General features: G+C 60.2%; 1 protein-coding gene across 3 annotated transcripts; it reads left to right on the top strand.

Annotated features, from left to right (window-relative positions):
- Positions 1–3175: 3175 nt before the first annotated feature.
- Positions 3176–24984, top strand: LOC102975841 (nuclear pore membrane glycoprotein 210). 3 transcript variants are annotated; one of them, XM_028486723.2, is made up of 14 exons: positions 3176–4396; positions 5656–5783; positions 5882–6017; positions 7314–7376; positions 7559–7738; positions 10231–10311; positions 11360–11491; positions 12670–12828; positions 15491–15582; positions 16974–17148; positions 18517–18692; positions 20643–20863; positions 22059–22195; positions 24590–24984. In XM_028486723.2, exons 1-14 carry the CDS (start codon positions 4301–4303, stop codon positions 24758–24760), a joined length of 1947 nt encoding a protein of 648 aa, XP_028342524.1. In that variant the 5' UTR covers positions 3176–4300; the 3' UTR covers positions 24761–24984. The 3 variants fall into 3 exon arrangements, with proteins under 3 accessions (XP_028342524.1, XP_028342525.1, XP_028342526.1); XM_028486725.2 differs by lacking the exon at positions 3176–4396 and adding an exon at positions 4425–4703; XM_028486724.2 differs by lacking the exon at positions 10231–10311.
- The last annotated feature ends 16 nt before the right edge of the window (positions 24985–25000 follow it).

Below are 25000 nucleotides of genomic sequence, written 5' to 3'. Positions count from 1 at the left end.
AGATTGTAGGACTGGCCTTCGCCCACATGTGTCATCCTCCGTGGCTCTTGTTGAGTGGGGCTAAGTGCCCCACTGCAGACACGACCCCAGGACACGTGTGGCACCGAGTTCAGGACGTGCCAGCTGTGCCTGACGTTCAGTGCCCGATCCACCAGGATCGTGTTTGTCCGGAAGGTATCCTGGAGGCGCCTTGGCCTCCAGGGTCTTTGCTTCCCCCCACCTCAGGCCTGTGCGGAGACCACCGCGGCTCCAGGTGGAATCGGGTTCTGGTTCCCTTTGCCTCTTCTGTAAAGCGCGGGAGGGATTTTGCATGGAGTGTTCATAGCCGATGACGGCTCCTCGCAGCTTCTCGGAGGGCTCTTTCTGAAGGACGGTTACACGTTTCTGTGGCATTTTCCAGCTGCTAATTAGCAGCATTCTCATTTCCCTTAATCACAGAGACAAGGAAGCCCACAACATTTCTTCGAGTAGCTCAGAGAGAATTGTTTCTTTCTTTCCTATTGATACCCATTTGGAGGCAAGAATGGCTGGTGGGTGTGTGTGTCGGCTTCCAAGCGTCTCTGGAAGGGAGTCTGCGCTCACGCCCCGCACCGGGGCTGTGGTGGGGTGATTACGCCCACACCATGCACGCAGGGCTGTGCAGGCTCACACAGACCCAAACCCTCTGCGATGCACCTCTCTTTCCTTCTTGGCTAGTTTACACATGGGAGTGTTTACCTGATTTAAACTCAGGGTTTCTTTCTTCTCACCAGTTCTTTACATCTCAAAATAAGCCCTCCACGCAGAAGCTGTGTGATTATAAGATCGGCGGCTGGGAAGCAGCCTAGCGTGTGCTGAGCCCTCACGCCTTTCATTAACGCATTCACCCTGCGAAGGTGGGTGCCCGTCGCGTGCCAGGCCTGGTCCAGGCTCCAGGGATTCAGCGGGGAGCAGTCAGACAGGGCCTCTCTGGGTCCTGGGACGTGCGGCTGGTCACGGCGGTGTTGTAGCTCTGAGGAGGTGCATCAGAAGGGGGTCCTTCCTTGGGTTGGGGCAGGTGGTGAGTGGTAGCCGTGGGACGTGAACTCGGGTGTGTCCCGCCTGCGGTGTGTTCGCCTGCGGGAAGCCTCCGGGCTGGCTGGGGCCCTTGGATGAAGTTTCTCATCTCAATGTGACCCTGGTCATCCCCCACCAGCCTCGAGGGCGTCCATGTCTGCCGGGGGCATGGATCCCCACCCTCTCGCATGGCACGGCCTGGCCCCCACGAGACATCGACGGGCACGCGTGGGAAACGGAAGCGGAGGGTGCCAGCGATGTTCGGAAATATCTTCAGGGTCCTTGCTCTTCTATAGATGCCACCTGTCAAGGAACAAGAGTGAAGTGTGACGGGCCCTGGGAAGCGAGGGGCCGTGATGACGCGGCGGCCCCTCGGGGCCTGGCGGGCGCAGGTGGACGGCGCGAGCAGAGCGGCCCCTGGCTCCACACGTGGCATCTTAATGCACACTAACGCGTTCCCGTCTCCAAAGAGACGACAGGACTTCTCCTGGGCTCTCAGTGGGCACCTTTACCCCCTGGGAACGAGAATTCATGCTGGGCGTGGGTTTACCCACCTCCCCTCCTGCACAAGCGTCCCCCACACGTCCGTCAGGAAGCACGTGGGTCTGGAGCCTGGAGAAGGGGGCGGTGACACACACGGTGGGGGGGGCCGGATCCCTCCCCCGCCCCCCCCACCCCTGCGCCATCTGCTGGCCGGCACGTCCCCTCGCTTCCTGCAGTCTCTGGAGTGACGGGTGGGCACGCCCTTAAAGCGCTGTTCACTGTCCAGTGGGCCGGCAGGAGCTGATGTGCGGATGGGCCACGCAGCCCATTGGCGGGTGGCAGCCTGACGCCACCTTCCGCTCCATCATCCGGAAGGCGCCTGGACGTCCAGCTGCTGGGAAATCAAGTGGAAACGGAATCAATCTCCCCACCGTCATTTATGTCTTTGTTTAAAATGGCTCTTTCGAAGGAGCGAAAAAGAAGAAGAGAAAATGCCTCCGTGCACCCCCCGCGCGGGTCTGGTCCCGTTGGTACAGCGAGTGCGTCATTTCTCTGACGGCGGCAACTGTTGCAGGAGGATCAGATTAGAGCTCTCGCCTCTCCCTGATTTTTAAATGGGTTCTCTCTGGGGGATGTGTAATAAGCCAAGCGAATCGTCCTCCGCAAAACTAGAGCCCTGTGGCCTCCAGCCCCCAGTGCTCGGCGTATTTGATACCAGGCTGGCGTGGCCCTGGGTCAAACTACACAGCCGTTGTTCGGAGCGCCAGCGTGATTTCCACCCTGGAATCTTTATTAAGCGACTTGAGTCCTTGTGTGAAATACCCTGGGCCCCCTTCATCTGTGGATGCGCCTGTGAGCCCAGGGCTGCTGGCAGAGTTCTCAAGCTGCCAGCCCCTGCCGCCTCCCCTGCCTGACGGTTCCTTCCTGGCTGCTGGTGGCATCCAGCTCTGGGGAGTGGCTGAGTGTGGGAGAAGAAGCCCTAAACTGGGGGCTCGGGCACCGTGTTCCCTCCCCAGTGCCGTCCCTTCAAGGCTGGGTTCCCACCCTGGGTGGGCCTGTCTCCCCATATGTTCACTGAGGGATGTGGACCAGAATCAGCACTTCCCAAATAGATGGCGGTACCTGGGGTTTGCAGACCCCTTTATTCAAAAATTCCCAAGTGTTGACAAAGCCAGGACTGAAGCTGAGCTGGTGGAAGTGCAGGTCTCCTTACGTTAACCAGCGACTTGGAGCTGTGACCCTGGATCTCAGCGTACTCGACACGCTGGGTGGGGGCCGGCCAGGTGTGAGGCTCGGTCCTGAGGCTGCATTAGGGGAGAAGACGGCCTGCGGGGAGGATGCACAGGGAGGCCTACATCGAGTTGGCGTGAAGAGTGGTACAGCTGCAGCAGGAGAAGAGAGCAGAGGGGCGAAGGTCCCGACCTTCCGGATCAGGGGAGAGTTTACCGAGGAGGGACACTTGAATGGGACTGAGGGTGAGTGGGAGCCAGCAGGTGGACACAGGGGGAGGACAAGCCCCCATATCTCCAAGGTGGACTGTGCAGCCCTCAGGCGGGTAGACAGGCGCCAGCTGGCTGGAGTGTGATGGCCATGGGGGAGGGTGTTTTGTGGTGAAACCAGAGCCCTGGGTAGGGGCCAGATCGTGCCAGGTTCTTATAGGATGTGTTAAGGATGTGGGCTCACTCTGGGCAGCCTTTGAAGGCTTCTAACCTGGCTGCAGTGGGATAGTATTTGGTTGTCTCCTGATGTTTTTCCCCCACAGGTTCTTGATATTGAAATTGTAGCTTTGCCAACACTGAGCAGTTCACTGTACCCACCGCCCATCTCCCACCCCCGGTGAATATAAGACCACAAATCTCAGGCAGCAAAGCCAGGGCCAGGTAGAGATGGGAGGCAGCCGCGGGGCCCACCCACTAGCTCCATGACATGCCTCCACCTGCCCAGCCCCCAAGACCGCTCAGTTGAGATGCGCGCCTAAGCAATACGACAAATTACTGCGAGTCCATCCCCAACATGAGAGAGTGGTGATGATGCAGTTTGTCTGGGGAGAGACTCTTCTGAAGGTGGGATCCCTGGAAGGAGGTAGAGAGAGAAGACTTAAAGGGGGCCTTTGGCAGTGAAAGTGTGGAAACCAGGAGCTTAGATGAATTCCTGCACTCCAAACATTTTATGAGGGCTCTACTGCAAACACAGCAGAGGTAGAGGTGAATGTGGGGATGGGCAAGATTCAGAGAGCTCGCACTGAAGACTCTGTGGCCTCCTCGGCCTGTTCCCAGGTTCTGAGAGTCTGTGGGTTCAGATTAGGATTTCTCAGTGAGAGCTTCATTTGGAGAGCAGTGGTGTCACACTCTACCAGCCCCTGACTCGCAGTTTCACAGGAGACCCCATGGGATGCTCTTCTCTTATGGGAGCTGCAGGGGCAGGTGGCCTGCTCAGGAGATACGGAACCCTGGGTGTGAGTCCTCACGCTGCCAAGCTCTGACCACCCCCACCTTGAAGCAGCTTCCATTTTCTTCTCTGTAAATTGTGCAAAGTGGAAATACATGCTCTCTGAAATCTATCGTGGCGCTAACATTTTACATCCCAAGCCCCTCCCCTGGCCGGCAGTGGGTGCTCTCGATGAGGGGTGGGCGGGGCAACATTAGGGTTTTCCAAGCCCTGGTCCGCAGTCTCTGGGAGACAGTGTCCCACGGGCGATAGGCTGCTGCCGTGAGCAGCTGTGTAACCACACCCACCTCTGACCTTGCAGGTGCGCCCTTTGTTCCCGGGCACCTCGACCATCATGATCCACGACTTGTGCTTAGCCTTCCCGGCCCCGGCAAAGGCTGACGTTTATGTCTCGGACATTCAGGAGCTGTACATCCGCGTGGTGGACAAGGTCAGCGCCAACTTCCCGATACGGCTCCCTCCCCGCGGAAGCCTGGAGAACGATGGGGGTCCAGGGGGTGTTTTCCTCGTGTCCACCTGCAGCTCTCAGTGCTGTTTCACCCAGCATTCTGGGCTCAGTGCAGAGCGGCCTCCGAGGGTGTCCGTCTTCATCTCAGTTGACACCTGTAAAACCTGGCTGTAAATCCCGCTGGGAGCTGTCCCCACGTTAGCTGCAGCTTGGGAATTCCTGTCCTCTGACTGGTGCGAGTTACTAACCAGCCCGGTACCTGCGTTGCTGAACGTGAATTTTCTCCCCAGTATGTACGTTTTGGATTCTCAGAAATTTCAGTGGCAAATGAATAAGATGTACTAATGCCAAGTGCTTTTGCAAAATGAAAACATAATAGATCTAGGCTTTTCTTTAATGTAAAGAGGGATTTTCTATTACTCCAAATACCTGAAGTAACTGCAGTGAGGCTTAAAGAGGGATGCTGTCAAGAGTCCTGTCTTCCTGGGGGGAGAGAATAGTTGGTAATTAAAGGGGGACATTCAAGCAACGTGGACTCCTTAAAAGTCAATATTCTCTTAGTCTCAGGTAGTCCTCCTCTGATCTCATTTCCTCTGGTGATTTGCTTCCAGACTCGAGTTCTTTCACTAAGCATTTCTGACTCATGTTTCCCAGAGTTTTCACTGTGTGTATTATGTGCCAGGTGTGAACTCTTGGGTCAGTGAGCACTTATTAAACCCCCACTGTATGCCTGTTGCTATTCTAAGCTATGGATCATCTCTCTAACCAGATTGTTAGTTCTTTCTTTCTATTGGAGTATAGTTGATTTACAATGTTGTGTTAGTTTCCGGTGTACAGCAAAGTGATTCAGTTATACATATATATATTCTTTTTCAGATTCTTTTCCGTTATAGGTTATAAGATATTGAATATAGCCCCTGTGCTATACAGTAAATCCAGTTGTTTATCTGTACATAGTAGTGTGTATCTGTTAATCCCATACCTCTAATTTATGCCCCCCCCAAGATTGTTAGTTCTCTCAGAGTGGGATGTGTCATTTATTCATCGAAGTATCCCCGAGGCCCCTTGAATACAGAAAGCACGTAACCGATTTTCATTGGTTGATGGGCCGATAGTCTGAAGGTCGACTTGGGTCTGTGGGTTTGAGGTTGTTGATGCTTTTGCAGAGATCCGTAGTGACCACAGGTGGTGGCATTGGTCATTCGAAGGCCACCCCTGAGTCTCTGTACCCCTCGATGTAGGTGGAGATTGGGAAGACGGTCAAGGCATACGTTCGCGTGCTGGACTTCCACAAGAAGCCTTTCCTGGCCAAGTACTTGGCCTTCATGGACCTGAAGCTCCGGGCAGCCTCCCAGATCGTCACGCTGGCGTGAGTCCTTGCAGGATCCGGGGTCAGAGGAGGGCATCTCAGGGCATTGCCGACAGGTCTGTCGGGGCGAGAAGTCCAAGCCCCTCCCTCTGTTCCAGGGCCCTCGACGAGGCCCCAGACGACTACACCGCCGTGTTTCGCGTCCGCGGCGCGGCCATTGGCCAGACCAGTCTCACCGCAACCGTGACCGATAAGGCTGGACAGAGAATCAACTCAGCCCCACAGCAGATTGAGGTAAAGCTGTTCCTCTTCATGCTTCATGGCCTCGGCCCAGCCCCTGTTGCATGTTGGGGCTTTTTTGCGATAGGCTGGGTGTTTTAGGGGCAGCCCAGGAAGCCACGTGGAGGGGCCGTATTAAACTGCCCTACCGTGTCCTCTGATGAAAAGGGGGCCTTCACTGGTCCCGGGGACCTGGGGCCACAGGAGGGAGGGGGCTGGGTTACTTCACTCTCTCCGGGACGGAGGGGGCGTGGCGTGGCTCAGGGGAGGGGAGCTACCGCCGCACAGCAAGGGGGTGGCTGGGGAGGAGTGCGGACCGGTCTGGGCGCGCGTGCAGAGGTGCCCGTTGACGGTCGGGGCCTTAGAGGCGGTGCGCTCCTCGAGGGAACTCCGGGAGCGGCAGTTCTGGGTGAGGGAGCACCAGGGCCCCGGCACCGTCTCAGCCGTGACGGGAGCCCCACAGCCGCCAGGGCTAGGGAGTCACGTCCAAGTTTATTCTTCGGCAGCCCTGAACTGGTCCTGCGCCTCCTCCACCGTCTCGGCCACATAGGGCCGGTGGGCTTGGTGTTGGCGGATGCGGCTGGTGCTTCTAGATGGCAGTGCAGCTTTCTTCTCCTGCTGAGAAGAAAGTCCTGTCTACCTGCAAATGACGCGGCCATACGGAGACGACTCCTCACGCACAAAGCAGCCCCGGGCCGACTGGCGCACCTTACGGCGAAGCCGGGGTTGTAGGGGTACAGGAGGAGGACATGGGGGCTCTGCCCTGCTGCAGAGACGGGCGCGTCCTCGTCCCTGCCCCTCGAGTCCCGCTTTCGTCCTCTGGAAGATGTTGAGGCCATCGAAGTAGAGCGCTCTCGTAAGGCAGTTAGTCACTAGGAGTCTGGAGGCACTTAGTGGAAGAGACAACGTTCCAAAAGGAGTTGGGGAAATCTCGAAAGCCGTGGGTTGGAAGCTTGGACGTGTGTCAGATCTCGTGGGGACTTGTTGAAACACATCGCAGGACCCCCACCTCTGACTGGCAGGTCGGGGGCAGGCCGGGGAGCGGGCATTTCTCCAGTTCCCAGGTGGCTTCCACAGGAGCAGAACACGGCCCTGAGAAGCGCAGATCCTCGGGCCCGGGGGTGGGATGAGGTCTCGTAGGGGCTGCTCGGGCTCCCCCAGGTTTGGCCGGGACCCCAGGCGCTCGCCGGCGCCCCCTTCAGAGGAGTGATGTCGGTGCGCCGTGCTTCTCTGGAATTGAATGTGACTGTGTCCGGCTCCAGGAGCTTGGAACACAACGGGCCCCTTTCTCCCTTGTGTCTCCACACCCAGGTCTTTCCCCCGTTTAGGTTGATACCCAGGAAGGTGACGCTGATTATCGGGGCCACGATGCAGGTAGGAACCAAAGGCCACGCCCCCACCCCACCCCCGCCCACGGCTGGGCTCTGGCCGTGTCCCCCGCCTGGGGCTTCAGAACGGGCTGTGAAGAGCGCTGGGGTGTTGGCACCCTTGCCCCCGAGGGTGAGGCGTGGGCCGGCCGGGGGACGGGCTGACGGGCGCTGCTCTTCTCCCTCCAGATCACCTCCGAGGGCGGCCCGCAGCCTCAGTCCAACATCCTCTTCTCCATCAGCAATGAGAGCGTGGCGCTGGTGGGCGGCACCGGGCTTGTGCGAGGCCTCTCCGTGGGCCACGGCGCCGTGTCGGGGGTCGTGCAGGCCGTGGACGCCGAGAGCGGCAGGCTCGTCGTCGTGTCACAGGTCAGGGCGTGGGCTGCACCGCGGCGGGCACCTTCCGAATCCGCCCTGGACACAGCCTCTGGGGTGAGGCTCACTGCTCCCCAGGCAGCTGGCGGGGTTGGTGACCCGGCTGGGAGGAAGCCCTGCCTGCTGGGCTGGGGCTCTTGCCAAGGGCCACCCTCTCGCAGGGTCTTACTTCTGCCCTCTGAGCCCAAGCCCCTGCCTGTCACCTACCCCCACCAGGGTCAGCCCTGCACTCGCACCCCCGAGGTTGCCCTCCTCCAGACTGAGGCTCCCCGGCTGCTCCTTCAGGGGCAGGGTCCCCAAGCCCCACGCCCCCGAGTCCTCTCCGGACCCTCTGCTCTGCCCGTGTGCGGGTGATGGGCCCGAGGGACGGGCTAGGGACCCACGGCCACCACACGGCTGCTCCAGGACCTGACCTAGTATTGCCAGCATCAGAGCCCTCCCGCCTTCAGGTCTTCTTTTCCAGCTGGGCTTGGAGATGTTCTCCTGGCAGAGTTGGGCTGCTCTAGGCTCTGACACACTTGCTGGGTTATGGTGTACGTGTTTGGAGACTTGTGCTGACTTGGCTTCTGTACACGAGGGTAACTGGACGCCAGGAGTGTTTCAGACCTGGATTTATATTTCCAGGAGAAAAAGAAAGCCTGAGTCATCCGCCAGTATCTTTGCTCAGCTAGAAGTGAAGTCATCTCCCCCGCCTCCTCGCTGGAGTGGGGGATATTTCCTGACCAGTTTCCTGGGTCAGCAGAGATGCTAGAGGCCGACTCAGGGGAAGCCTCACCCAGGAGGGTCCCCCTGTCCCAGATCGGTGGCACTGACTCCAAGCAGGTGAAAGCAGGTGTCTCTAAGTCTGATCCTTTCTGTCTTTGCCAGGGGCAGGCCCTTCCGTGGGCTTCTGGGAAGGACAGGGCAGAGCATGTCCGCCTCCTGAGAAGAGCTCAGGGTGCTGGGATTCTGCCCCGTGTCCTTGGCCTGCTGTGACCCACAGGAGCATTGGCTTGGGGGTCGGGCCATGCTGGAACCCCGGCTCGAAGAGGGCGTTTTGTCCTGGGTGGTGTGACTGTGGGCAGGAACTGGGTTCCTGACAGTGGTCCAGGAGCACCGCCGAGTTAGGAGCACCTGAACACACAGCTCTGGGCGCTGGGACCCCCTGGCCGGGGTGGGGCTCACTCTGACCCGACACTGAGCGCACCGATTTACTCCTTTCCCAGCAGTCCCACTCTCTCTCCAAGTCTGCTTATGCCGCAAAGTCCTTTTGAATCGCTGGGTGGATGCTTCAAGTTTACCTAATCTATTTTATAAAGACGAGAAAGCACTGGGCATGTGAGAGTAAAATGAAGGACCAAGGAGGCCCCGCTTTGTTTCTCTCTAAACAAAGGGTTGCAGCCTCAGGAACGGGCTTGTCTTTCTCCTCCTGGGGGCCCGCGTGGCTGACACAGCAACTGGCTGGAGATTGGTCCAGAGGACACAAGGCCATGCAGTCCCTCCTGGCCACCCTCCTCTCTACGCTGACCTCACTGGGCCACCTCTCTGTGTCTCCCATCTGGCAGGCTGGGGGAGGGGCCGGGGGAAGGCCCCGGTGCCCCTTGGTAGATGGAAAGGCTGCACCGCCAGCTCCATCTGAAAAGCGTCTCCCTGAGCCCAGCCAGGTGGGGGCTCAGCCTGAGGCCCTGAGGCCCGCGTGTCCCAGAAGGGTATGCGGCTCTGGTCAGAAGCTCACGGTTCCATCTGTGTGATTCAGGTCACCCTAAGAATCAGCTCCCAAAGCCGAGGAATAGTCCAGGACTAGCAAGAGAAGGCAGCGGGGAGAAGGATGGAGGAAAGGAGGGAAGGGATGCTAGTTGGGCACCTCCTATGTGCCAGGAGTGAGCCCAGATCACAAGGCGCGGGAGGTGGGCTCACATGAGTGTATGTAAAAAGGGCTTAAGGGTTTTAGTAGCCTAGGTTCAGCATGTGTCAGCAGCACTACAAAGAAGCCAGTAAAGTTAGTCTTTGGCCGAATTAACAAGAGTATAGAATTCAGGATGAAGGAGGATATAAAGTCTCTTCTAATCACACTCTGCCTGGCTCCTGCGTCTGTCCCGGTACTCTGCTCAGCGACAGACAGGCTGGATTTGGGGTTGGGAGGTCTGGAGACCTGTTCTGTGAGGGCTGCCTGGCCTAGAGAGCAACAGTCCCTGGTCAGTGTCCCCAGGTCTCTGCAGTGCTGACCTGGAGCATCTGGATCGGACAGGTCTGTAGGCTCGGAGGACCAGGCTGGCGCGCCCAGGGGCAGGGAAGAGGCAGCGGCCAGGTCCACGTGGAGCGAGCCACCCACAAAGCCAGGCCTCCCGGGGAAGAGGAACGTCCTGGGTGCCTTCTGGCCACGTGACTCTGAGCTGGCCTCGGCAGGAGCCTCCTTCCTTGGGGAGGGGTGTCCCTTCCCGAAACTCCCGTCACTAGCACATAGCCCCTACCCACAGTCAGCCTGAGCCCCAAAGCCCTTTTCCTAGGATCTCGTGGAGGTGGAGGTGTTGCTGCTGCGGGCTGTGAGGATCCGTGCCCCCATCACTCGGATGAGGACGGGGACCCAGGTGAGGCGGGAACCTCTCCAGGCCCTCCTGTCTGAGCTCTCGGAGCAGCCTCTCGGCAGGGGTCAGGCCCTGAGTTCTGCTTCAGGATGAGCTTGGGGCTGCTGGCCGGACGCTGTTCCCTCTGCTGGGACAATTCTCCATGCCCTTCACCTGCTGAACCCTGTTTCCCCGGGGGTCCAGCTTCACTCCCCTGCCTTTCCTGCTGCAGCCCAAAGGCTCCCTGCCCTTCTCCCCAACGGCGCCATCTCCTCTTACGCACGGCGCTTACGCCTGTCGCCCCGTGTGGGTGCCGTCAGCAGGTGATGCCTGTGTCTCCACCAGTCTGTCGCCCTCCCGCACCTAGAATAATAGCACCTGGCACCTGGCAGGAGCCAGTGTTTGGACGGTGTGTACCTTTCTCGGTGCTTTCTGTGTGTTAGTCCACATGGTGCTCATAACGGCCCCGAGAGGCAGCTCCGGGGTCATGTCCGCGTCGCAGAAGAGGCGGTGCGCACGTGGCAGGCTTAGGGTGTCTGCACGGCTAGTACGCGGCGGGACGGGGCGCCGACCCACAGCCTGGCTCAGGTCCGTCCCTGCCTTTCGCTGCATCACGTCCGCGGGCTCCCTCTGGTCGGCACTCGGTCAGTTCCGGTTGTAGGAGACTGAGTCCACCCCTCGTGAGCAGGGACCCCCGCTAGACTGAGAAAGAGGGGAGCAGGGTGGGCTGTGCGGCGGGGGCCGGGGGCACTGCAGGTGTCCCAGAGCTTGAGGCGGTCATTTAGGAATGGGGTCTCCCGGCCGAGCTGCGACAGCCCGCGGCCCAAGAAGGACGGGAGGGGCGGGGCTGGCGCTGTGTTCCGCTCGGTCCTTTGCTGTTTCGTCAGGGCTCCCGGGACCTGTGCTGCGCCTGCCACTGGTTAGGGAGGAATTGGGTGCGGCTCCCGTTGCCCCGCGGAGATGGGGAAGCACCCAGCAGTGGGCGGCAGCTCAGGCCGTGCCCCGGAGCGTCCGGGGGCTGGGGCTCCGGCCGCTGGACCCTGGCGGTCACGGGCCTGGCTTCTCCCCGCAGATGCCTGTCTACGTCACCGGGATCACCAACAACCAGAACCCTTTCTCCTTCGGCAATGCCGTGCCGGGCCTGACCTTCCACTGGTCCGTCACCAAGCGAGACATCTTGGACGTCCGGGGGCGGCACCACGAGGTACCCGCCCTCCCAGAGTCCCCCGACTCCATCCCAGTGTTGGGGTGGGAGGGTTCTCACCACGTGTCTGCGCTTCACGCCCTCCCACGGCTCCCCAACTCCTTCTCCCAAGGCTGCGGCCACACTGTCCCTCCCCGGTGTCCCTCCCGGCCTCTCCGTCTTGCTCGTGTCCAGGAACCCGGCCGCCCAGCTCCCCCCCTCGCGGTTCCCAGGACTGTCCGCAGCCTCTTCATTTTGAGCACATTCTTGCCGACCAGCCGTGCCGCACAGGGGCTTAGTGACCTGCTGGCGGAAGGCAGCAAAAACGACAGCCTGGTGGGGATGTCACAGAAGTTCCAGAACGTCTCAGGGTCCTGATTGGGGTCCCCAGTCTGTAGCTTCTGACCCCCTTTCCGAGATGACGCGTGGCAGCCCTGGGGTTTTCTCCAGGTTTATCCCAGGACCCCACCCCTGTCCCCTTAGGCCTCCCTAGGGGGTCCCCGGCCCCTCCCTAAGTCTCAGCTGGAGAGAACGTGCTGCCCCCGTTTGTATGAGCTGGAGCCCGTGCGTGAGGAGGGGGGACATGCCCGGGGTCGCCCAGCCAGTGGGCTGTGGGCCGGGTGCCGGCCCTGGTGACTACAGGCTGCCCCCCTGGGTGGGCCTTGGTCACCCAGAACCCAAGTGGGGTTGGTGCTGGGGGTTTCTTCTTGTCTTATCCGTGGACGGGGGGAGGGGCCCGGGCATGGGTTGGGGGTCTCCTGGAGGCTGCCTGAAGCTCATCTGTTGCGGGACGAGGGCCTCCCCCTGACCCTGTGGGAGCAGAGTCCTGTCCCCAGACTGTTCCCGTGGTACCCGGACATGTGACATTTTCACAGCCCACGACGGGGGCTCTGCGGGGGAACACCCCAAGCCTAACATCTTCCTGGTGATTCGCCTGACCCCCCGCACAGTCAAGGCTCTGAGAAGTCCTGTGTGAGGACCCTGGTTGGCCTAGCCTCTTCCACAGGCTGCCGTGAACAACATGCGTCGCAGCACGGGGCGCCCTGCACTCGTGCTGGGGTGGCCACGGGCTGCAGCCCCGAGTTAGCAGGCCCTGACGGGGCGGGAAGGCAGCAGGATGAGAGCAGGCAGGCAGTGCAGGGAGTCTGGGGCTCCTGTCCGGCTCTGCCCTCTGGGGACACTTTTGACATCTGTCGCAGGCATCGCTCCGGCTGCCGTCGCAGTACAACTTTGCCATGAACGTGCACGGCCGGGTGAAGGGCCGCACCGGCCTGAGGGTGGTAGTCAAGGCCCTGGACCCCACAGCCGGGCAGCTGCTGGGCCTCGCCAAAGAGCTCTCTGACGAGATCCAAATCCAGGTAAAGGACAGGTGGGCAGAAGCCACCGTTAGCGGGAGAGCAAAGGCCGACCCAGCAGCCCTGCTCCTCCCAGGGGCCGTGTGGGCACATGTCAGGGGGCTGGGGGCTGGGGCTGGGGGTATGAGGTGCTGTGGGAGCCCAGAGATGGGGTGACCCAGGGCTTCACGGAGGGGGGACGTTTCAGGATTGGGGGGCCTGGCATGTGCACAGGGCTGAAGGTCTGCAGTAACTTGATGTGCTCCCAGGATAGCAGATAATTCTGAGCTCAGAGTCTGGGGTGCCTTCTTGGGGGAAAAGGCTGGAAAATTGTCTGAGCCGGGCATTCATTTAGTTGTCTGTGTATTTCACAAACGTGGTGCATTTAGCAGAAGTAGACACACTTTCCCCACTTCCCAGGCCGGCTCCCACAAAGCCTGCGGGGCAGGAGCTGCAGGTGTGGCTGCCCTAGATGAGCCCGCAGCCCCGGGGGTGAAGTGCCCCTGCGGGTCCCAGGGAGCGGGCAGCAGAGGGTCCTGAAAGGCCTCTTGGGATGTGCCCTGGAAGACAGAGGGTGTGACCCATCGTTCACTGATGGAAACCGAGCCTCAGGACGGGAGGTGGCCTGCTCAGAGCCCCTCGAGGGGCACCCAGCAGGACTCGGACCAGGCAGGACCAGAGCCCAGCCCCCCCTGTCCAGCCCAGGGCTCGACCCACGTCTCTCTCTACCACCCCTGCCCGCTCTGGGCCCCTCTGTGAAAACGAGGAAGAGCATTTTTAGTTTCAGGGACCCCATTCTGCTAATCTGGGACTCAGTAATGTCTGGGTTCCCCTAAATTGCAAAGAAAAACTGATAGCAGCCCCTGAGTATCATGAGAAAAGAAATGGGCTCAAGCCCCCTCTTCAGGAAGGAGCAAACCATTTCTAAACCAGGCACATCCCTCATTAGGGGCAAAGCAGCAGATTTCAAAGAGAGAAACGCCTGTCTGCCAACCCCCCTCACCCCTGCCTGCACAGGCACACAGGCACACACACACCACACACACAAACACACACACACACACAGACAAGTACACACATAGAAACACACAAATACATGCTCTTCCTTTGAAAACAAAACGAAGCAAGTTCTGACACCTATCCTGAAATTAAAGACAGGGCTTTGCAGCTGCCAAATTCTGTGACCTCAGTCAGGTCATCTAACATCTCTGCGCCCCGGTGTCCCTGGCTGACAGCAGATGGGTTTTGAGTACATCGGAAACTTAGAGACGCTGGATCCAGCCCACAGAGGTGTTTTATTTGGCTCATTCAGTGCTTTGAAACAATTTTTATTGGTTGCCAACATTTAAAAATAGGAAGATTTTGTCTAAAAGCCCAGTATGAATACATGGCACGGTGCCACACGGCAAAACCAGCAAGAGATAAGGGCCAGCCAACCATTGCTAGAGAGGTGCCCCCGGTATCACAGGCCCCCCAGCCCCCGTCGTCTCCCTGGCACCGAGGCCGTTCACCGTGGTGCTGGCAATGGTGCTTTTCTGCCGGTCACATAACAGGAGAGGAAGGTCCCCCTTGTACCTTCATCTCCCTCTCAGGAGGGACCACAGAGGTCCATGCCTAAGAAAAGTGGGAGGGGACCTGTCTGTGCGTGTATTTCCTGCGAGATATGTGTAACCAGTGAGGCAGCTTCACTCTGGCTGCCGCCTGCCTGGCAGAAGTGCTCCCGTGATTTCAGAACCCGCTCTGGCTCCCAAGACCGTGCTCCATGCCCTGTTAGGAAGCGCTGCCGCTCCATCGTGTTGCACGAGTCCCCCAGCTCTGTGAGACGAGCGTGGCAAAGATGATTACTTCTAGACCCTTTTTACAGATGAGGAGCTCGAGGTTGAGCGTGTGGTCAGAACATGACGGTGCTCGGAGGGAGGGGAGTCAGGCCAGTTTCCTCTTGGAAAGTCATCCGTCAGTTCGGATGATTTTAGACACAGGCCCTTAGGAGCGTCCAGCTGGTCTGATCGGATCAGAAGCCAGCGGGGAGCCAAAGCTGTGCTTGGCATCTAGGCTCGGACGCCAAGCATGCCAGCAGCCCCGAGGGTCCCTGGAGGTAGGTACCGGAAGGGTGCTGGGCGCGTCACGCTGCGTGCGGAGAGGGGTCTGGAGCCCCGGGGCAGGGCTGCCTCCGTGGCAGGGTTAGAGTCCACCCGACGTCATCGGGTTTATCGGCTGCTGGCCTGAGCTCACCAGGCACCCCGAACCGGTTCTGTGCGGATCCTGCCGGAGCCTGGGAGGACAGAGGGTGAGAGCAGGGCTGAGCGGGGGGATCTGGGAGGGGCACTTAAGGAGCAGCATGTCTCTCTGAGAGGGGAATTTAGAGCTTCCTGCAGGATCAGTCGTGGCAGCATCACCGAGCAGGACCCTGGGCCCTGTCACTGCCGCTTTCCACACACATATGTCCCGAGAGCTCGGCGGTGGGGGGGTGGGGGGGCCCGTGCTTCTGTGAAGCAGCCCCAGGGGCTTCCCCAGCGCACCTCCTCCTCCTCCTCATCGTGCCTTCGGCCTCTTAAAGCTCAGCCCTCGCCACCCCCTCACCGGCTGCATAACAGGTGCTGGCACGGGGCTCTCACCCCTGGGAGACAGGCAGACCCTGGACGTGGTTCCGTGGCTCACAGGAAACAAAACTCACCCTCTCCTCCAGGTGTTTGAAAAGCTGCGGCTGCTGAACCCTGAAATAGAAGCAGAACACGTGTTAATGTCGCCCAACTCATTTGTCAAGCTCCAGACAAACAGGTACGTGACTCAGCGCGGCTTCATCCAGCTTGCGAAGCTGTGCTCACACCCACTGCTTCAAAGGGGGGGAAGCGTGCCAGCTTGCATGTGTTCAATTTCTCGAATGCCCCTTTGCCTTCAAGACCTGCTGTTCGGTGTAGTAGTCTAGGAGCCGGGGCGTCACCTGGGGGTTCGTGAAAATGTGGATCTCGGCCCCTGCCGGGTGGTGGGGACACGCATGAATGCAGAGAAGTGGGGTTTTGAAGCCTGCCTGCAAACCTGCCTCCTGCCCGGCATTCTAAGACGACGCTTTGGGTAGTGATGCCTTGTGTGTGAGCTGTGGGTGCGCAGTTGGGCATTGTAGGGGCCGCTGGAGAAACACACACACGTGGGGGACACACAGCCAAAAGTATCACCTCCCGGCTCCGTGCAGAGCTCCAGGTCAGAGGTGGGTGACAGCCGTGCCCTTGAGGAGTCCAGTGGGGAAGAGGGCAGTGCAGAGAGAGAAGGGCTGTAATGAAACGAGGTACAATGTTGAAGCCGCGGCCCAAAGGAAGGCCTTCCATGCGAGGATTCGGGGAGGCATGCCCCCAGTGGAGATGCTGGGGCTGGGACTTAAAGGATGCATAGGGGGTTAAGAGGCTGGGGTTGATGAGGGAGGAGAAATTTGAGGCAGAGGCAATGACATTTGCTTAAAGTCATCTGCAGAGGGTTTGTGGGGCTGTGGCACAGAGAGAGGGTGAGAGGGGGCCAGGCCTGGGAAGCTTTTCCTTCCTTTCTTTCCTCGTAACATCAATGAATATGTAAAAGAGCATAAAATACTGCATAATTTGTCTTCTCCCCAGTGCATATTATCAGTAGTTTTCCAAACCACATTCTTAGCAAGTGGCCCGTTTTTATCCAGTTACTGGCCCTTGGAAATAGGACAGGGCAGGGCCATAACTCCCATTTCACAGTTGAGGAAGCCGAGGCCGAGAGAGGGGACACGCGTGTCTAAAGATGCACAGCCGTTCGCGGGCTGTTGGGTCTGCCTTTGGGCTCCATCCAGCTCAGAGCCCCGTCCTCTTCCCGCGGCACCAGTCTGCCTTATTTCAGCAAACCGAAGACAGTTTACCGTGGAAGGGTCTTTGACAGCAAGCGTCCGTGCTGCTGACGGGACCCTCAGCTCCCGCATCCTTCCCTCCCACTGACCGGCTCGTGGAAGGCGCCGCTCTCCTTGGGGCCCTGGGTTTTACAAATTGGGTCTCCTGTTGGCAGCTGATAAGCTGCAGCAGGCTGTGCACAGGGTCCTGGTGCACGGCGGGGCGGAGATTGGGCCTCCTCTCCCGGCAGCAACGGGACTCCCAGACCCCGGGCCCCTTGCTGTGACACTCCTGCTGTCTGTGAACGCGGGTCTGGTTCGCTTTCCGAAGGGATGGTGCCGCCTCTCTGAGCTATCATGTCCTGGACGGGCCTGAGAAGGTTCCCATCGTGCACGTTGACGAGAAAGGCTTCCTGGTGTCGGGGTCCATGATCGGGACATCCATGGTCGAAGTGACTGCCCAAGAGGCTTTTGGGACCAACCAGACCGTCATCGTGGCTGTCAAGGTAGGATCACGTCCGCCTCCTTTTTGGAGTAATAAAATCAGCAGGACTGTTTTCCCCTCGTAGGTGTATAAGTGAATATACTCACCTTCCAGCCAAGAAATTGTCTGGAAGAGTTTATTAAAGGTCCTAGGTGAGAAGCTGCAGCATCTTCTGGTGGATGTCGGAGCCGAAGATCCTTGGAGATGATGGATGGCAATGACCTCGTCTCATAGATGGGGAAACTGAGGCCCAGAGAGGTCCCTGGTTTTCTGAGACTGGCACTCCAGTGTCCTGACCAGTCAGCACTGGACGTGTGTGCCGGCTCTTGACCCAGAAACCATTACATTACAGGCGGCACCTCGTAGGATGAGGTGACCCGTCTTACAGGCAAGGAGACCAAGACTCAGAGTGTCACACGGTAATTGAGAGTCAGGCTCTGGCTTCTAGCCCACGTCGGCCTGGCCCGGGTTGGTGTCCTCCAGTCCCAGCCAGCCCTCCCGTGTCCCCGAGCCATTCTGTGCTCCTCAGAGACAGGACTTTCTCCTTGGGCGTCCCTGGGTCGGGTCCTGGGGTTTATCCTGAACAGAGTTTTCTTTGCACAACAGATCCTCGATGACAGAGAAAATACACGACCACCGTAGTATTTAGATTTTGCTTGGGTTGTGGGCCTAATTCCTTACTGACATCTTTTTGTTTCAAGATGGGTGTCTAGCAGGGAACCCTCCACCCTAGTTTTCGAGTAAGTGAAAGTGACTGACCACCCATCCTGTGTCAACAAATAGTATTGAGCACCAGCTACGTGCCGGTCACTGCACCACTGATCTTTGTCAAAGAAATTGGGTTTTTGCGGGGCTGGCTTTTCGGCCAGGATGGATTTTACCTGGAGTCAGAGAACCAAGTCTGCTCTCTAAAGAGCTTGTGCTCTAGGGCTCCTGAAACCCATCATCCCCTCCTTTTCCCGTCTCCCCTATATAACTGAGGCACCTGCTCCTGGCAGCTCTGTAGTGTACGGAGGCCCCCAGGCCACGCTGCCCCTGCAGTCCGAGCGGGCATTGTTTCTACTTTAAATGCCTGGAGAGCCAGATCCTCCAAAGCAGCTGAGCAGTCAAAGCTCAGAGGATATTTTTGCAACATGAATAATGATCTAATTTTTCACAGTCATGGCTTTTGATTCTTGTGGGTTGGGTTTCCTGAGAGCGAGGCCGGCCGCCATGCAAGGAGGGGGCCAACGTCGCGGGCTGAGGCGCTCTTTCCGTGACCCCAAGTCGGGCCGGCCCCCACGCCTCCTGAGATGGGGACTGGCTCGGGGCAGGCGTCCGTTCTCGGGAGGGGGCTCTTCAGGGAGGTGTTCCTGGCGCAGTTGTCACCGCACCTGCTCACTGTCCCCAGGTGTCCCCTGTTTCCTACCTGAGGATCTCCATGAGCCCCGCCCTGCACACCCAGAACAAGGAGGCTCTGGCGGCCCTGCCCCTGGGAGTGACCGTGACTTTCACCGTCCACTTCCACGACAACTCCGGAGACGTCTTCCACGCTCACAACTCTGTCCTCAACTTTGCAACTAACAGGTAGAGGGTGGGCCCCCCTCGTTCCCCACATGAAGTCACGTCTCGATCAGACCCAGATCTGATTCACGCAGGTGACTGATGACCACGCGGAGAGGCCAGCGCCTCTGAGAGGAGAGCTTGTTACTCACGGTTCCCAAGAGCAGGGGGTGCGCCTTGCTCGCAGGGCCACGGGGGAAGCACCAGGCTCGGCCAGGCATCGGGAGCAAGGGGAGGCGTGGCCGAGTCTTTATTCCCAGAAGGCACGGACTCATTCAGCAGAGGTGTCCCCGACGGGCAGGAAGCAAAACCCAGATGTTGGGGTTTGTGGTTGGAAGGTTTGTAATAAGACTTGGTGCAGCCGTGAAGGCTGGGCTGCAGGGGAGATGCATACAGCCCTGGCCGCTGGCCCTGCCCTGTGGTCAGTGGATGCAGAGCACCAGTTATACCTGCTACGAAAGCTGGTCAGAGAAGTCACACACCTTCCAACGCTCAGGCCCTTCTGCGTGCCGTCTCGCCGTCTCCTCGCTGTCACCCATTTGTAGAGGCCCAGAGAGGTCAAGCCACTTGTCCAGGGCCACACAGCCAGGAAGTGGGGTTTGAATACCAGGTCCCATTGGGCTCCAAGGGCAGTTCTTTTCGGCTGATGCTTCTGAAATACAAATGCAGCCTCAGGCCTAATGTGAGGAGAGAGGGGGTGGTCTCCAGGAAAGAGAGCTCTGGCCTCAGGCTAGACCTGCCCACGTGTCTGAGTCTACTGGAGCAGCGGTTCTCAAAGTGTGGTCCCCGGACCAGCATCCTTACCACTGCCTGGGACGCTTAGAAATGCACATTCTCAGGGCCCAACAGTCTGGGCTGTAACGAGGCCTTCAGGTGATTCTGAAGGTTAGGAACCATTGTCCTGGGGGACGCAGACCAAGCTAAGAGCAGGAGAGAGGAGCCCCAGACCTAGGAGGAAGGAGTAGCACTCCAGAGAGTGCTCTTTGGGCACAGAAGCTCATGTCCCGGTGTTGGTGACCGTTGCAGCTTGGGCTTCCCATGGGCCCTGGAGCAGATGTGCCCCCTGCGGCTGAACACACCCAGGGCCGGGCCCTGGGAGAGCGGGCTTTGGAGATGGGCCCTGTTCAAGCCGGGCTCGGCCCTTTACGGGGCCCGTGAGCTTGGGCGGGTCACCCTTCCAGGCCGCTGTGTCCACACCTGTCACGTGGAGAACGTGGCCTAGTCCCCGCGGCCACCACCTGAGGCTGTGGTCTTCAGGGCCTCTGGCATGCCGTGGCGCTCTGTGCGCACGGCAGGGCATCTGCCGGTGTGGGGCGAAGGCTGCCCTGGAGGGAACGGAGCCCCGTGTCCAGCTCCCCTGCTCCCCTGCAGAGGTCACACGGGCCTTCTGTGGTGGGGCGCATCCATCTCCAAGAGCGCGGCCAGGGCTTGGGGGCGTGGGGAGGGAGGCGATGGAGCAGAGACCCTGACCCTCCCCCCGCCCAGCCCAGCCGTCCCCCCGGCCCCGCGGGGGCTGCCGTCCCTGAGTGCCCACCGTGTGCCCACGTGCCGGGTGCCGGCCTAAGCCCTTTCCACCTGCTGACCGGGTTTGCTGCTCACGTCAAGCCTGCGACGTGGGAACATTGTCAGCCCCACTCGGCAGATGAGGAAGCGGGCAGGGGCGATGTCACTGGTCCCAGCGACACGGCAGAAGGCAGCCTGTGCCTCCCCGAGTGTCCTGGCTCCCTACTGGGAAGGGATGGGAGCACAGGGTACATCACTTTCCTCTGGGGGGATGGTGACGCTGGCCATCCTGTCTGGGCTGTGGGTCCCCCCGCCCCACCCGGGTGGTGGGTGAATCAGGTCGGTGTGGCCTGCGGGTCCCTCACCCGGGTGACATCAGGGCGCGGCGGGCAGGCGCGGGGGCCCTTCGCTGGCTCCCCCCGCAGAGCTGGGGCCTCTCCCGAGACTGAGGGCCACGTCTCCTCTGCCCAGGGACGAGTTCGTGCAGATCGGGAAGGGCGCCGCCAACAACACCTGCGTGGTCCGCGCGGTCAGCGTGGGCCTGACACTGCTCAGAGCGTGGGACGCGGCGCACGGCGGCCTCTCTGACTTCGTCCCGCTGCCTGTCCTGCAGGCCATCTCCCCCGAGCTGTCCGGAGCAGTGGTGGTGGGGGACGTCCTCTGTCTGGCCACGGTTCTGGTCAGCCTGGAAGGTACGAGAGACTCTGGCCGAGGGAGCCGTCTCTGTGGTTGGGGGGTGGGACGGGGCTCTCAGCCCGCTGTGACAGGCGCGCGCGTGGAGCGTGGTGATGTTCTGGAGCGGGCGTCGGAAAACTGCTGCCCCGGCCAGAGCCAGCCTGCCGTCTCTTTCTGCAACAGGCTGTGACTGGGGCTCGGCCACACCCCTCCATCTCCGTGTCATCAGTGGCCGATTTCACGCTGCCTCTGCTGGGCCGAGTGGTGGCATCAGAGACCCTCGGGCCCACACAGCCCCAAAGACTTACAATCTGGCCCTCTACAGAGAAGCTTGCCCACCCCGCTCTAGGGGTTTTCCACCCTTGTGGAAACCGTCTACCCCCACAGCCACGAGCCACGGGACCCTGGAAACGTGGCTGGCGCAGCTGAGGCGCTGGCTGTTCGGTGTTTTGTTTGGCTGTGGCTGCGGCCGCGCCGCACGGCACGTGGGATCATAGTTGCCCCGGTCCCGCGCCCCCTGCACTGGAAGTGCGGTGTCTTAACTGCTGGACCACCAGGGAGGTCCCTGACTGTTCGGCGTTGATGAGCTTCTTGGCGGGGCTGCTGCACGGGCAGGTGCCTCTGGGAGGGGACCTCAGCCAAGGAAGCCGCTGGGCGGTGGCGTGACTGTCCGCACCACCGTGCATCCACGAGCCACGTGTGCACTCGTTTACTTAAATTTTTTCCTAATTGGCTCCCTTGTTTTAAACCTAATTAAACTCATTGTAAAAGGAAGTGACACGCTGCCTTTACAGAAAAGCGCGTGTTATTTGCCACAAATAGAATGCGGTCGTTGAATCCTTTCATCGCGTGTATCACGTGATGAGATTGGCTCTTCACTGAGGACCGCCGTCTAGTGACAGCTCAGGGTCCGCCGCCGCCTTGTTTGTCCAAAGGGGGTTGCTGAGCAGGGCGGGCGGGCGGGGGCGATGCAGCGGGGAGGTGTGCAGCGGGCCGGCCCTGGGGGTCCAGCGCCCGGGTCACCCCAGGGCGGGAAATGACCAAGAGGTTCCCAGCAGGGAGGCACTGTGGTCGCAGACAGGAGCCGAGCGGTGGGGCAGTGGAGCGTGGGGCTGGGGGCGGCGAGGACACCGCCCAGGTGACCCAGGTGAGAGGCGGTGGCTGGAGTGTCAGTCATGGGAAAGAGGGGTCATGTGCAGCTTCCCCTCCCAGGCATCCCCGGGACCTGGAGCTCGTCAGCCCGCAGCATCCTCCACGTCGACCCCAAGACGGGCGTGGCCGTGGCCCGGGAAGCGGGAGCTGTGACCGTTTACTACGAGCTCGCCGGGCACCTGAAGACCTACAAGGAGGTGGGGCTTGGGGGCCCGCGTGGCCGACCTCTCGGGGTGGAACCCTCAGATTCCGTACTGACTGATTCCCGTTTGTGAGGGAGCAGGAAGCTCCAGCGCCTCGGGAGGCAGGCGGCTGAGGATTCGTGAGCCTGGTGGGGGCAGGTTCCCCCTCCCAGGCTGCCGGCTCCCTCGTCCACAGCGGTGGGAGGACGGAGGCGGCCTCCTGGGGGTGACCCCGTGCCCAGGCGCTCCGGCTGAGCCCCGGGGGCAGGACTGTCTGCGTGGGCGTCCCCCGGGGGTCACGGCCGTAGGTGGTCCCGCTTAGCGATCTGGCGTCACCGGCGAAGTTAAACTCCCCCAGCAGGTCACCTTTCGAGTCTTTCTGGAGGTGAACAGAACCACTCTCTCTTCTGCTTATCTCCAGCCGAGAGCGAATCGATGAGCAGAGTCTGGCTGCGTTCCACGCGTCTCATTTTTAGAGCAGCGTGTGCCCTGTGGAATCCAGCAGTTTAACCTAATAGCGGGTGTGCTTAGTGGTGCGACCCTGCAGTGCGGGCGAGCCCAGTGCAGATAGAGGCACCTTGAGACGAATAAAGCAGTGCCCCCCCACCCCCAAGAAGCCCCGGAGGGTGGTCGGGCAGGGCTGGGGGAGCTGGCAGAGGAGGGCACCGCACGGGAAATGTGGGCAGGGTTCGAGAGCCAGCCCTGGGGCTAGAACCTGGGGTGTGTGGGAGCGGAGTCTAGCTTTGCGATCAGATCGCGACAGTGGTTAAGCTCTGGGACCAGGCTGTCTGGGTTCAAATGGCAACTGGGCCACTGAGAGGCTGTGTGACCTTGGGTAAGTTACTTGACCTCTCTGTGCCTCAGTTTTCGTACTGGTAAAATGGGGCTAACATTGTTGTGTGGATTAAATGAATCATTAATGTGTGTGAAGCCCTTAGAATGGTACTCGGCACAGAGCACGTGCTCCGTGGGTATGAGCTGCTGCTCCTGCTGTTCGCGGTAAAGATGTTGAAACTGATGCCAGACACAGTAGGGATTCATCAGAGATTTTTTTAAGGCAAAGAGTGATATAGATCAGAAGTATGTTTGGAAAGATTGCCTGGTGCCTGGCTGAGTCTAAGAGCCTGAGGGAGGAGGCATAGCTGCAGGGTGGCAGCTGGGAGACAGAGAATGGGCCCTCACTGGCACCCCTGGGGAGGCCGAAACTAAGGGTGGGTTTGGAGAGACTCAGGAGCGAGGGTCATCAGAGCTTGGTGACCGTTTGGAAGCGGGGCTTGGGAGAGGGAGGCCTTGGGGAGGAGTCTCCAGGTCCGGCTGGGGGGACGAGGGGGAGGATGGCCCTTTGCAGAGAGGGGGAGCACGAAAGGAGGTGCCAGTGTGGGGGGAGGATGATGGGGAGTTTGAGGTGTTTGTAGCTCCTCCAGGTGGGGCTGGTGGTGACGCAGCTGGGCCGGCGCGTCCGGAGCTCCGGGGCCCAAAGCTGGAGACAGTGGAGGGTGGGGTGCCTGCAGCACAGACGTGGGTCTGAAGCCCTGGGGGTGGCGGGAACACGCAGGGCCTAGCGGAGCAGGAGGGGACGGGGCCGGGCCTGGGGCCCTCTGCCAGGTGTGGAGGAGGACGGGGCAGGAGACTGCAGAGCGGAAGTTAGGAGCAGAGAAGGCAGGGGTAGCGGGAAGGACCCGGGCAGGGGCGCGGGTGACTGCCGTCAGTCTGGAGGGTGATGGGCCGGCCCTCCAGCTCAGCGTCGGCCACGGCTGCGGGGTCTGCGGGAGCTTGGGGAGGTCTCGAGGGACTCACGTGCTGGTGGAGGGCAGGAAGTGCTCGGCGCCTGCCCAGAGCCGGAGACGGCTTTCCACCGGGAGGCGGTGGCCCACAGCTGGGCCTGCAGGGCGGACTGTTGGCCCTGCAGGAGGGTGGAAGGGGTACCCGGCCTAGGAAGGCTCGTCCTGCCTCAGGAAGGTGCTCAGTGGTTAGATGGGAGGGGTGAGGCGGGAGATAACTTGGGGAGACGAGCCTCAGCCGCCACCACTGGGCCGTGTGGGTCTGCATTTTGGTCAGGCCGATTTATTCTGAATAAATGGCAGTGAAGTAAAATGGATCCTTCTCTCTTTGCTGAGAGATTAAGTAACCCAACTGAAGTGCAGAGACGCGATCATAACTGCAGCCCGCCCCGACCGCTGCTTGCATTCAGGCCTGGTGTCGCCCTGCCCCGCTGCTGGGGCGGCCGGCTCCGGGGAGAGTCAGGCCAGCCTGGGGTCTAGTCCAGCTCTGCCCCGTCCGAGCAGGTCACGTAGCCCCGGAGCCTCAGTCCTGTCCCCTGTACCGCGGGAAGGGCAGTCAGTACCTGCGTCCCGGGCGCTGGGCCTGCACGGTCAGCGCTCAAAAGGCCCGCCTCGGCTTCCCCCCCAGATAGTGGTCAGCGCCCCTCAGAGGATCGTGGCCCGGTACGCCCGCCCCGTCCAGACCAGCTACCAGGAGATCGCGGCCTCCAAAGTGATGGTCACCGTGGGAGACCGGAACTCTAACCTGAGAGGTAAGGAGCGAGGGGTCAGGTGTCCCGCGGGGGCCCTGCCAGGCTAGGGGCCTCGGGCCCTTCTGATAGGGATTTGCTGCTTTTCCTACGCAAACTCGCTGACTCCAAGGAGGGCATTTAACCCCCGCTGGCCCACCCCTTCCAGCTGTTTAGAAATTCGAGTCCTCCACAGGCAGAAGCAGTGAAGGCATCTTCCTGAAAGCCCAGCGCCGCGAAGCTGCCTGTTTCTGGGCTGGAGATGCCACGTCAGCCCGCGGGCACCCAAGTAGGGAAAGCCACTATTCATC

This window comes from Physeter macrocephalus, unplaced genomic scaffold (assembly GCF_002837175.3).
Source record: "Physeter macrocephalus isolate SW-GA unplaced genomic scaffold, ASM283717v5 random_1091, whole genome shotgun sequence".
In the NCBI taxonomy this organism is placed as follows: domain Eukaryota; kingdom Metazoa; phylum Chordata; class Mammalia; order Artiodactyla; family Physeteridae; genus Physeter; species Physeter macrocephalus.
The sequence above is the reverse complement of the archived record's forward strand: the minus strand, read 5'-3'. Positions and strand labels throughout refer to the sequence as shown.

Excerpts from the sequence above, each read along its gene's own strand:
- LOC102975841 (XM_028486723.2), top strand. The coding sequence starts at position 4,301 with ATGATCCACGACTTGTGCTTAGCCTTCCCGGCCCCGGCAAAGGCTGAC. Across the intron at positions 5,784-5,881 it reads TCCCAGATCGTCACGCTGGC|GGCCCTCGACGAGGCCCCAG; the intron begins GTGAGTCCTTGC and ends CCTCTGTTCCAG. Across the intron at positions 6,018-7,313 it reads CAGCCCCACAGCAGATTGAG|GTCTTTCCCCCGTTTAGGTT; the intron begins GTAAAGCTGTTC and ends CTCCACACCCAG.